The sequence below is a fragment of the Oryctolagus cuniculus genome, chromosome 12 (assembly GCF_051225735.1).
Source record: "Oryctolagus cuniculus isolate XC-2025 breed Fujian yellow rabbit chromosome 12, ASM5122573v1, whole genome shotgun sequence".
Lineage (NCBI taxonomy): Eukaryota > Metazoa > Chordata > Mammalia > Lagomorpha > Leporidae > Oryctolagus > Oryctolagus cuniculus.
In genome coordinates this window covers 75,212,274-75,225,546 of record NC_142878.1, presented here as the reverse complement: position 1 = coordinate 75,225,546, position 13,273 = coordinate 75,212,274, and the positions used below count along the sequence as shown (strand labels likewise).

Sequence of the window (13,273 nt, the reverse complement as noted above, 5' to 3'; positions counted from 1 at the left end):
ATTTGTCCAGAGCATCCGTTAGCTTGGTCTGTACAGGAGCAGCGCCCTCTCTCTTCTTGGATGTCTTGTGCTCTGTGGGGACTGGGGAACATTACCCACACGCTTACCACCTGAACAAGGGGTGGGGGCTTTGGACGGGAGGCTCAGCGTCAGTCGGCTTGTTTTCCTGTGTTTGGGACCCTGTGCCCACTGCAGACAGGAGCAGAGCCTGACACGGCTCGTCAGCCTCCAGGTCTGGTCCCATGTTCCTAGTAGTAAGTAATCCCTCTCTGCCTGTCTTCCCTCCTCCCACTTATTTCCCATACTCTTGTACATTATCTGCTTAAAAGTAGTATCTTGGGAAAAATTCCTGCCTTATGTGAAACGGCCTTAATATTGTTGAACTAAGGTTATGGGGCCTGGCATTGTGGTGCAGTGGGTTAAGGTGCCACTTGTGATGCCTGCTCCTATATTGGAGTGCTGGTTTGAATCCTGGCTGTTCCACTTCCAAATCTAGCTTCCTGTTAATGGACCTAGGAAGGCAGCAGAAAATAGCCCAAGTACTTGGGACCCTCCCACCCACATGGGAGACCCGGATGGAGTTCCTAGCTCCAGACTTCAGGCTGGCCCATTTGGAGAATGAATGAGTGGATGAATGATCTTTCTTTCTCCCTCTCTCTCCCTTTCTCTCCATTCCTCCTCCCTCATTCACTCTCCTTCTTCCTGCCCCTCTCTGTCTCCCTCTGTTGCTCTTTCAAAAAAAAACTTTTAATGAGGTTATATTGTCACATACAGAAACCTTTTATAAAAGAGGAGTAGGGGGAAGAGTGGGATTACAGCAAATGTCTATTTAGCAGAATAAACATTTAAATGGTTTAGTCAAATTTTAACCAAAAATCCTACCATTCTCATTTAGTATCAGCTTCTCTTCTGAAGATGGGTCAAGTTCAGAGGTGGCAAAGTCATCTCCATTCGTTCTATGGGAAGAGAATTTTAAATTGTTGTGTATAATGCATGGCCATTGACAAAACCTTGATGCCCCTTCCTGCTCTTTTTCATGCAGTTCCGAAACTCCCTTCACCTGCTTATGGAGACCCTCAATGCCACTACCCCTCATTATGTGCGCTGTATTAAGCCTAATGACTTCAAGTTCCCATTCACGTAAGTATCTAACTACTAAACACAGAAGTCTCCAGATGTCATAAAGAGTGCCAAACTAACATAAAGGAAGAGGAGCAAAGAAATCCTAGTTAATAGATTTTTTTTTCAGTTTCTCTTCCCATTTGAGAATATAGAATATGTGAACAAATTAGCAGGTAGCCGTCCAAGGATTTGAAAAGTTGAAGTCAGCTTAGCATTTCTAGTTCTCTTTTTTATTTTAAATTCACCTCTGTTCAAGGACTTTCTTGGCGTTTTGATCATTTGGACATTAGTTAAAACCAGAGTCAGCTGGAGCATGCCGCTTTGACAAAGGCTTACCTGACACTTTTCAGCTCTTGAAACCATCTAAGTACTTTGGCTTTTACCAACCTCTGCTGCTGTAGTTACCACGTATGAGGGGAGAATGAATATTTCTGGAAGATTTTTTTCTAAAATGGAGTATCTATTTAATTTTAAAAGTAATAAAAGTGCATGTACACTGTAAAAACAGTTTCAAGAAATATACAATAGCATAAAAATACATGAGAAAGCATTCATTATACCCAGAGAGATCACTGTCACAGGTCCTTCCTCACCAACCAACATCCTTCTTTCCCTGGTCTACTTGGACACAGCTGGGGACAAGGGGAGGGGCTCCTGCTCTCATTGCTGTTTTGTCTTTGCTGTCAACTTGACAGACTGTGAACACTTTCCATATTGGCACATAAAAATCCACATCCTCCTTTTAATGGCTACAAAGTATCTCCTGGTATAGATGTTCTTTCAGCATTTATAGAAATTATAAACATTTTTCTTTTTTTTCTTTTTTTTTTAATTTGTTTGACAGGTAGAGTTATAAACAGTGAGAGACAGGGAGAGAGAGAGAGAGACAGAGAGACAGAGACAGAGAGAAAGGTCTTCTTTCCATTGGTTCACTCCCCAAATGGCCGCCACAGCCAGTGAACTGCACTGCACCAATCCAAAGCCAGGAGCCAGGTGCTTCCTCCTGGTCTCCTATGCAGATGCAGGGGCCCAAGGACTTGGGCCATTCTCCACTGCCCTCCCGGGCCACAGAAAGCTGGATTGGAAGAGGAGCAACCAGGACTAGAACCGGGCGCTCTTATGGGATACCGGTGCTGCAGGTGGAGGATTAACCAAGTAAGCCATGGCGCCGGCCCCATAAACATATTTTTCTAAAAACTTTAATTTTAGCTGCTGTTTGTCCAGCAGGGGTGGGGAATGTCTAGTCTCTGGCAAAATCACTTGATCTGGCTCTGCCAAGGCAGTCATGATGGGACCTGAAATTCAATAAATCCATAGCAGTCTAATTTTTAAGTTGGTAATTTTGTATGGCCCATGAGCTATGTTATGAATATCCAAATTGCCCTTGGCAAAAAAAAGGGTTCCCTATGCTCTTCCCTGAAATGAAAAAAATATTTAATTTAATTTAACACAAAATAATAATAGTTTTCATTGATGTAGATGCTGTAAGTGCCTAGTACAACAATTTAAAAAAAAAATAACTGAATAGAGCATATCTAATTTGTCCTTCCTGTTAGAGAAGTCTCCAGGACATCCACTCCGTGTTCCAAGGGAGCTGTGTATGATGGCCTCAGGAATTCTAAGCACCTAAAGTCAGAAAAAGCAATGTAAAGAGCCCAGGCAAAGTGCAAGGGCATTTTCTTTTGCTTTTGTAATGGGCTCAGTGGACGCTCTCATAAGTTTGTGGTACTGTAGGGATCGTTACAGCTCTGTATTTTTGTCACTAATTGTCTTCTCTCAACTCTATTGCGGAGTTTTCTACTCTAATCACTGCTACAAGTTTTGAATGCTTTCCTTCCTGATTTGTCTCTTTGGCTATATAGGAACTCAAATTTTGATGGACTAGAGCAATTTGTGGCTACAGCAGGTTCTTTATGGATTATTGACTTTGGTTTTTATGTGTAGATTCGATGAGAAAAGAGCCGTGCAGCAACTGAGAGCATGTGGGGTCCTGGAGACCATTCGAATCAGCGCAGCGGGCTTCCCCTCCCGGTGAGCCTGATAGTGTTCAAACACAAGGGATCCTGATGGGAAAAGTTCACGGTTCTTCAAATAATCTGATAAGTTATTTCTTTTTATAGTTGGACTTACCAAGAATTTTTCAGCCGCTACCGTGTCCTAATGAAGCAAAAGGATGTACTGAGTGACAGAAAGCAAACATGCAAGAATGTATTAGAGAAACTGATACTGGTGAGAAAGATTTCCGCTTACCTCTATCTGTACGGATATTGGCAGTAACCATGTGGTTCTGACCTCTGAAAGCCCGGGAACCTCCATGTGAAATATCACCAATCCAGATGATGAGGGAGTGGGGACCCACTGTCTGGGAGGTCAGGTTCACTGTGGTCAGGATGCTGGAATCAGTGAGGAGAGGGAAACAGGACTGTGGGCCTGGGCCCAGACCACAGAGCTGGACGTTCTTGCAGAGAGTGATCATTGGCAGTGAAAATTTACCTAGGGCTTGCTTAGGGAAGACACCCGGCCAGGTGCTCTATGATGAAGAAAAAATAAGTGTTGTTCTCAGGTAACACAGTCTGCCTTGGCAAGGAACTCATTTCAAAGATAAATGTAATATACCTCAGTGTCCATATCAAATGCTGAGTGAGTGGGACAAGAAATCAGAAGAAGGGAAAGCCACTGCCAACTATAGAAAGGGAAAACAATTTCATGAAAGAGGTTTGTGTGGTGAGCAGGGTCCGTCTCCCGCAACATGGCGGGGCGCCCAGGAGACAAATAAGTACTGAGACTGTGGACGGAAACTAACTCTATGCGTCTGATCTCCCACCATATGGTGCTGAGAGAGAGTAAACAAAGCTTACACAGCTGCTTCGTTAATTAGCTGATTCCTGACCCAACCCCTGTTTGGAAGAAAGCGGCGTGCCCAGCTTGCGGGCAGCAGAGCACGGATTGGTAGGAGAGGACTATAAAAGGGGGCGAGAGACAACATGCGAGGCGGCCCCCCTGAGAGAGTCGGTCGGAGAGCTCGCTGGTGCCGCTTCTCCGCGAAAGCGGGGGAGCGTCAGCAAATCCGGGAAGGACCGGGGAAAGAAAACAGCCTCCGGTCCGGTGTCGTTCCTCCGCGAGTGGGGGAGCGACAAGTGGTTCCGTGACTCGGATACGGACAGGAGGAGGAAAGCCGGGAAAATACCGGAGGGAAACTAGGGAGAACCTAGGGCGACAAGTGGTGCCGCTCCTCTGCAAAAGCGGGGGAGCGGCGGGGGTGCCGCTCCTCCACGGAGGTGGGGGAGTGGCAGCAAATCCGGGAAGGGCTGGGGAAAGAAAACAGCGTCCGGTCTGGTGTCGTTCCTCCGTGAGCCGGGGAGCGACAGTTTGTTTAGAGTCAGGCCTTGAATAATGGCCTAGATTACATTAAAATAATGGAAAGAGAGTCTGGCGCTGTGGTTTAGTGGGTAAAACCACTGCCTGTGGTGCCAGCATCCCACATGGACGTGGATTCAAGACCCTGCTGCTCCACTTCCAATCCAGCTTCCTGCTATGGCCTGGGAAAGCAGTAGAAGATGGCCCAAGTCCTTGGGCCCCTGCACCTATGTGGGAGACCTGGAAGAAGCTCCTGATTCCTGGCTTCAGATCGGCTTAGCTCCAGCTGTTGCAGCCATCTGGGGAGTGAACCATCAGATGGAAGACCTCTCTCTCTGCTTCTGCCTCTCTGTAACTCTGCCTTTCAAATAAATAAATAAAATCTCCTCAAAAAAAAAAAAAAAAAAAAAAAAAAAGGAAGGAAAATAATCTAGGAGGCAACCAGGTATGAATAAGTAGGAAAACAGAATTTGTTTATTTTTTGAATCTTTCTTTCTTTCTTTCTTTCTTTTTTTTTTTATCTGACAGGTAGAGTTATAGACAGTGAGAGAGAGAGAGAGACAGAAAGGTCTTCCTTCCGTTGGTTCACTCCCTAAATGGCTGCCACGACCAGCGCTGCTCCAATCCGAAGCCAGGAGCCAGGTGCTTCTTCCTGGTCTCCCACGTAGGTGCAGGGGCCAAAGCATTTGGGCCATCCTCTGCTGCCCTCCCCGGCCACAGCAGAGAGCTGGACTGGAAGAGGAGCAACTGGGACTAGAACCCGGCGCCCATATGGGATGCTGGCGCCACAGGCGGAGGATTAGCCAAATGAGCCACAGTGCCGTCCCCAGGATTTATTTTTAATCTAGTAAAGTAGTTTTTTGCAGGGAACATTTGTGTTTGGGAAGGAAGAGAACTGGTTATGAAATGTGGATTGGTATTAACAGAGTCTTGCATTCCAGGTTGAGGGGTTCTTTATGAAAATTACCTGCAGGGCTACTGCCCTATGCCTCTGAATTTCTGATTGACTTTGTTTGAAGTGGGCCTAATGATTTGCATTTTTTAAGGTTTATTTTATTTATTTGAAAGGCAGTGTTATGGGGGGGGGGGGGCGCGGAGATCTTCCAATCATCCATCTGCTGGTTTACTACGCACATTGTGGCACTATTGCTACAATGGCTAGGGCTGGGCCAGGCCAAAGATGGGCATCTAGAACTCCATCCAGGTCTCCCATGTGGTGGCAGGGACCCAAGCACCAGGGCCATCTTCCGCTGCTTTCTCGGGCATAAAAGCAGGGAGCTGGATCTGAAGCAGAGCAGCAGGGACTAGGAAACCCATATGAGATGCTGACATCACAGACAGCAGCTTAACCTGCTGCACCACTATGTGAGCCCTGACGATTTGCATTTCTAACAAGTTCACAGGCAAAGCTGGTGCTATCTAAGGACTGCAGTTTGAGAGCCACTGCTCTGGATCTTAGAGAATTTAAAGTTCATGAAAGATTTTTTAAAATAATTTTTGTTTGTTTGACATTAGTCTGGATTACCTCACAGTGTTTGTTTTCAGTGTTATATTTGTATGGGAAAATCTAGAAACGATTAGGAAATGTAGGTTGGCATTTATAGTCTTAGATACCATTGAGTTGCTTAATTACTGACTATTAATTAAATGTGATACGTCTTCTTTGATAATGTCTTTTTTCTTTGAAAGAGCTAAGGTCACTTTCTTAGTCATGTTAAAAAATCTGGGGCTTTCTGAGTTTAGCTGAACCCTTTCCTAATCGGGGTTCAGATAGGAATGTGGAGATAGAGCGGAAAGTAGAGACAGCTGGCTTCCTTGCCAGATCACCCGAGGCCTGGATCAGGGCTTTGCAGGGAGGATTATGAAATGGAGGCAGGATTAATATGAGGTGCTTTGGGGAGAGCTGGGTGATGAAGGGATAGCTGCTTTCTAGCCAGGGTGTCTATGTAAACCTTATTGATTTAAATTAAAATTATTTTAGATGTATGTGGAGGTTTCCGATTTTCTGGTTTCATACACAAGATAGGAGAGACCGCTTACAGTGAAAAGTGCTTTTCTTTCCTTGTGTTTAGAATTTCAGAGTGCAGTAGTGAGTTTCACACATGAATTTCACTCTTCCTTTGATACAAGAGTAGTTGTATCTTACATGCTATAAGGTGAATCGTAACATAACACATCAGAAATATGTATGTCTATGTTTTCTGCTCAGCCTTGCTTATGATCAGAAGTCACTGACCAATGTAAGTGATTTTTTTTTGTGCAAAGAGTTTGAAATTTATAGGGTTTTATACATACTTATACAATTTTTATTTGTTTATTTGCATATACTGTTGATAAAGCCAAGACACAACTGTTTAGAAACTTAATTCTCAAGATGAATACCCAAGGACTTTTTTTTTTTTTTTTAACTTTTATTTCTGGTATGCTTCTTCCTGCCTTACTCTTCATCCTGGTATTTTTTCCCTTCAGCTTTCTCATGGATCATACAGCCTGATGTAACCCTTACAGCCTGGGCAGTCAGAGGGAGTGTCAGCATCTCCATTTCCTTGAGATGTTTAAAATACAAACAAGCAAATAATAGCTGCCTATAACCCACAACCAAGTTTTGGGCCTCAGATAATAATTCCAGGTAGAATTATTCTGGAAAATAACTCTTAAACTGCAGTTTTTCTTAAAATCCCTTCTATTTGCTCAACTTGCTTAGGATCAAAAATCTGCCTCCATTAGTTAATTGTGACATAGCCCAAATTTTAGCTAATAGATTCATCCCTTTACTGATTCTGCTTTTAGATATATTTTTTCTCTTCTTTAGTTCTCTTATATGGTCATTATTTCTGAGTATACAATTTCTTCCAAAAATAGGACAAGGACAAATACCAGTTTGGTAAGACAAAGATATTTTTCCGTGCTGGTCAAGTGGCCTATCTAGAAAAACTGCGGGCAGACAAACTGAGGGCTGCCTGCATCCGGATCCAGAAGACCATCCGGGGATGGCTGCTGAGGAAGAAGTACCTGCGCATGCGGAGGGCAGCTATCACTGTGCAGAGATATGTGCGGGGCTACCAGGCTCGATGGTAGGTTTCCTGGGGACCTCCACTCCAGCTCCCAGCCTCTAAGAGTAGGGTACCATCTGACTCTGTCCAACCTAAGACCGTGGTGTGTGGCCACTGTACCTCAAGAGGCAGTATGTCCTCCCTTCTTATTTCGAGAGATACTGAATTAACTCATAAGACATTTAAATAGAATAAAATTTCACTTTGCCTAATGAAAGGTGCAGATTCATTCTCAAGAAAATTATAAATTGCTGCTGACTTAGGTCCTCAGAATTGTTTATACTTGCATGTGGTATTTGACAAAATTGTCTGTAAATTAAAATGACCATAGATATGAGCTAGTTAATAATGACTGTGAGGACTTTTGGGGCACAGTTAACTGGGATGGTCTGTAAGAGAATTATACTTCAGTATGATTATATACTAGGATAATTTTAATTTAGATGTGTAAGTAGAAATGAATTAAGGAAGAATTTAAACAGATTCAGGGAAAATGTGGTGCACTAGTGATGAGTATATCTAAGAAAGCTGGTGATGAAAAAGTGGGGGATTTCTGTGTATGTAAATCCTGTCTGCTCTATAAAAGGGACATAGCCTGAGTAATGAGCCTGTCCTAGAGAGAATGAACCTTTATGAGCTTCACTTTCCTAGTGTACGATCTGGCAGTGTGGGACATCCCACAACTCAGAGTTAGGGAAGGCTCAAATGAGGAAAACATCCAAAACCATTTGGAGAAACTATAAACTGGTATAAAAATATCAAGGTTGATTTAATAAATGGTACATTCTTAGAATAACAGTGGGAGTACTACTCATTATTCTTAAGATAGTAACACTCTTGAGTTCCTATAAAATGTGTTATTTCCTTTTCCTGATGACTGACAATATGCCACTGTTCTCTCTGGCCAGCTATGCTAAGTTTCTGCGCAGAACCAGAGCAGCAACCATCGTTCAGAAGTACTGGCGCATGTATGTGGTTCGCAGGAGGTACAAGATTACACGAGCTGCCACTATCGTTCTACAGTCTTATTTGCGAGGCTACTTGGCTAGAAATAGGTATCACAAGGTGAGGCATTTGTTTCAACTATGCTTTGTCATTCCATTAGTATTAATCAAATTTTACAGCTGAACAAGGTAACATAGGGGCTACTATGAATATAAGAGCTGCATGGAAACAAACAACAACTAAAATATGTTTTTAAGATACTAAATAATACCATATATTTATTTTTTAATTAATTTTTTAAGGAATACAAATTTCATAAGTACAACTTTAGGAATATAGTGATTCTTCCCACAATACCCACCCTCCGACCCACACTCCCATTCTCCTTCCTTTCCTCTTCCCATTCCCATTCTCCATTAGGATTCATTTTCAATTAACTTTGTACACAGAAGACCAAGATTTCAACAGTTTGCACACACTCAAATAAAACTGAGAACTAGTTTTAAAGTTAACTCTATTATGAGTTAACTCATTGAGGACTGAGGTCCTGCATGGGGAGTTAGTGCACAGTGACTCCTGTTAATTTAACTATTAACACTCTTAGTATGACGACAGTGACCACCCAAGGCTCTTAACATGAGCTGCCTAAGCTGTGGAAGCCTTTGAATCCACAAACTCCATTAGTATTTAGACAAGGTCATAAGCAAACTGTAAGATCTCTCCTCCCTTTAGAGAAAAGTACATCCTTCTTTGATAGCCACTTCTTTCTGTTGGATTCTTATTCATAGAGATCTTCATGTAGAACATTTTTTGCCACAGTGTCTTGGCTTTCCATACTTGAAATGCTCTCATGGGCTTTGCAGCCAGACCAGGAAGCCTTAAGGGCTGATTCTGAGGTCAGAGTGTTACTTAAAGCAATTGTCATTCTATGAGTCTGCTGTATGGACTGCTTCCCATGTTGGAACATTCTCCCCTTTTTAATTCTATCTATTATTATTACCAGACACTTGATCTGATTTATATGATCACTTTAACACTTAATCCTTTATATATGTTTACTTTAACACTTAATATGATCACTTTAACAATTAAGGTGTCATTTTTACCACCCAGCTTAATGGGATTTGGGGTCCTATGACAAGCTTTTACCCTAGTAAGCGAGTGAGTAGAAATCTATGCAGAACTATACAGCTTTACAGTTACAAATTTCCTCCTCCCTCACTTATTCCCACTCATTTTTTACTGAGATCCTCAATTGACTTTATACGCATATGATTAACTATGTTAGTAGAGAGCTCAACAAATAGTATGAAGAAGAAAATGAAAAAACAACATCAACAACAAGAAAATAAAACTGTCCCTCAACATTCAAGACAAGGGCAGCACAAGTCATCCCTTCTGGAAGTGTCAGTTTCACTTCTACAGATTTCATTTTAGGTGCTCTATTAGTTCTCATAGATCAGGGAAAACATATGGTATTTAGCCCTTTGGGACTGATTTATTTCACTAAGTATGATGTTTTCCAGATTAATCCAGTTTGTTGCAAATGACAAGTTTTCACTTTTTTTACCACTGTATAGTATTCCATATAGTACATATCCTATAATTTCTTTACCCAGTCTTTGGTTGATGGGCATTTAGGTTGATTCCATGTCTTAGCTATTGTGAATTGAGCTGCAATAAACATGAAGGTGCAGATAACTCTTTTATTTACTGATTTCATTTCCCTTTGGTAAATTCCCAGGAGTGGGATGGCTGGGTCATATAGTAGGTCTATTCAGATTTCTGAGATATCTCCATACTGTCTTCCATAGTGGCTTTACCAGTTTACAGTCCCACCAACAGTGGGACATCCTCGCCACCATTTGTTGTTTGTTGATTTCTGTATGAAAGCCATTCTAACCAGGGTGAGGTGAAATCTCATTGTGGTTTTGATTTACATTTCCCAGACGGCTAATGATGCTGAACACTTTTTCATGTGTCTGTTGGTCATTTGGATTTCCTCTTTTGAAAAATGTCTGTTTAAGTCCCTTGCTTATCTCTTAAATGGGTTGTTTTGTTGTTGTGGATTTTCTTGATCTCTTATATATTCTGGTTATTAATCCTTTATCAGTTGTATAGTTTTCAAATAATTTCTCCCATTCTGTCAGTTGTCTCTTCACTTTCCTGACTGTTTCTTTTGCAGTACAGAAACTTCTCAATTTGATGTATTCCCATTTGTTAATTTTGGCTTTGACTGGGGTCTTTTCCAAGAACTCTTTGTGCAAATATCATGCAGTTCTCTAATAATTTGATGGTGTTGGGTTGTAGATTTAGATCTTTAATCCATGTTGAGTGGATTTTTGTGTAAGGTGCATGGTAGGAGTCCTGCTTCATTCTTCTGCATGTGGAAATCCAGTTTTCCCAGCACCATTTGTTGAAGAGACTGTCCTTGCTCCAGGAATTGGTTTTAGCTCCTTTGTCAAATATAAGTTGGTTGTAGATGCTTGGATTGATTTCTGGCATTTCTGTTCTGTTCCATTGGTCTATCCATTTGTTTTTGTAGCAGTACCAGGCTGTTTTGATTGTAACTGCCTTGTATGTCCTGAAATCTGATATTATGATGCCTCTGGCTTTGTTTTTGTTGTACAAGATTGCTTTAGCTATTCTAGGTCCCCTGTGTTTCCATTTGAATTTCAGCATCATTTTTTCTAGATCTGAGAAGAATGTCTTTGATATTTTGATTGTTTTCACATTGAATCTTCAAATTGCTTTTGGCAGAATGGACATTTTGATGATATTGATTCTTCTAATCCATGAACATGCAGTTTTTTCCATTTTTTTTCTATTTCTTTCTTTAATATTCTGTAATTCTCATCATAGAGATCTTTGACAACCCTGGTTAAATTTATTCCAAAATATTTCATTGTTTTTGTAGCTATTGTGAATGAGATTAATCTTAGGAGCCTTGGCATTGTCTGTGAATACAAAGGCTGTTGATTTTTATGTATTGATTTTATATCCTGCTACTTTACCAAACTGTTAAAGCCTTTTTTAATAGTCCTGGCATACAAGCCTCCCACAGCCACAAACACCCAACCCCCTGTTTGTTCTCCCCAACAGAGTCAGGATTCCTCACTTGGCTAGTTGCTGGGCTCTGACACCAGTTGGTGCAGCTGTTACATATAGCCAAAATGGCCCTGCTCTATCAGCTTTTTACAGGATGCTGTTGTAAGGTGATCTGGGAGAGAGAAATGTGTCCCTCCTTTTTTTTTTTTTTTTTTTTTTTTGTTCTCTAGTTTGGCAGGGACACTATCCCCCATTGGGCTCCAACTTGGGTTCCCTTTAGGCTCTTCCTGTGGCTTTATTGCCACTTGCTTTGGATGCTGCAGTCTGATCTCACCTCATTCCCCAGCACTGATGGGTATGCTCTCAGCTGCTGGGTTCCTGAGTTGTGGATGTCCATGCCCTACACATCGGTCCACTGTGTCCCTCTAATTTGTATAGAATTTCCTCTGCTGTTTTTTCTCTCTTACCTGAGACTGCACCCTGTCCATGTTTTTTAAACTATCTTCTCCTAGACTAGAGCAGTAAGCGTCCTCCCTATTCTGCCATCTTGGAAGCTCAGTCAATAATTCCATTTATTTATTAACAAGAGATTGGAAAAGAAGATATACCACGTTTTCCCCTCTGGCTAGGAATCTGGAAAAAAAAAGAAAAAAATATGTGTGTTAGTTTCCTATGACTTCTGTAATAAATAACCACAAACGTGGTGACTTAACAGATGCTTATTCTCTGCCAGTTCTGGAGGCCAAAAGTCCAGAAGCATCACTGGGCCAAAGTCAGAGTGTCTTCAGAGCTGCACTGCTTGTGGGGCCTCTAGAGGAGAATCTGCCTCTTTCAATTTCTAATGGCTGCCAACATTTCCTTGTTGCTTGCACATCACTCCAGTCTCTGCCTCTGCCTTAACATCACCCTCCCTTCTGTGCGTCTCACTGCTCTTTTCCTGTCTGTCTCTTATTAGAGCAGTTACAATGGCATTCAGGTCCCACATGTGCACTCCAGTTTGATTTCCCCATCTCAAGGTCTTGTACCTGACCCTGTCTGTAGAGACCCTTTTCTAAGTAAGTTACATGGCAAATGGGTAGATGATTATTCCAAGAAGGAGGCAATCCTAGAAGAACTTACTATGAAGAGGAGGAAATAAATTAGATTATGAATGTGGTTCTCATTGTATTGATTAGAGCGTAATGCTCCAGAAGTTTCTGTCAAATAACGTGTATGTTTAACAGTAATAAACATGACCTTCTAGATGGTACATCAGCAGATTCATCTTAATCGTCCTCTGGGACAGTTGATGAAAGGATTTCACCTCTTGGATCTTCTTTAGGATGTGTTCCTGGTAAGTCAGGAGTAGAGTCTGCACGTTAGAGCTCTGTGGTGACACTGTAGAGGAACATTAATAGGGAGACTTGGGGTGAGGGGCGAGTCTTAGTCATGGGTAGAATGTGGATAATGACCTGAATTAATTAATTGGACATTTTACTTTGGAGTGATTTTATTCCAAAAAATTTTTGCAAAACTGGTGAGGGTTGAATAGCTGTGTTTTAAAGGAAATTTGAAGACAGTTACTTTAAGATCTTCTCTGTGTTTTGAAGAAAAGTTTGTGCTCGTGCCTCTTTTATAGTCTTGTTCTCTTTCTATGTAAGCATAAGGTTTCAACAGAAGGAAAAGCTTTAAACTTGGCTTTTCAGATACACTGAATTGTTACCTTCCTGTGTTCATCAGTACTCCCCTCAGGAAAATCTGAACTGGGG

General features: G+C 41.7%; 1 protein-coding gene across 8 annotated transcripts in view; it reads left to right on the top strand.

Annotated features, from left to right (window-relative positions):
• The window catches only part of MYO5A (myosin VA), a 213,266-nt gene that overhangs the window by 124,332 nt on the left and 75,661 nt on the right, over nucleotides 1-13,273 (top strand). For all 8 annotated transcript variants that reach the window (XM_008268991.5, XM_051822368.3, XM_008268989.5 and 5 more), the window contains 5 exons: nucleotides 1,043-1,140; nucleotides 3,067-3,153; nucleotides 3,243-3,351; nucleotides 7,342-7,553; nucleotides 8,441-8,597. In XM_008268991.5, the coding sequence (XP_008267213.4) occupies nucleotides 1,043-1,140; nucleotides 3,067-3,153; nucleotides 3,243-3,351; nucleotides 7,342-7,553; nucleotides 8,441-8,597 (663 nt within the window). The remainder of the gene's footprint in view (nucleotides 1-1,042; nucleotides 1,141-3,066; nucleotides 3,154-3,242; nucleotides 3,352-7,341; nucleotides 7,554-8,440; nucleotides 8,598-13,273) is intronic.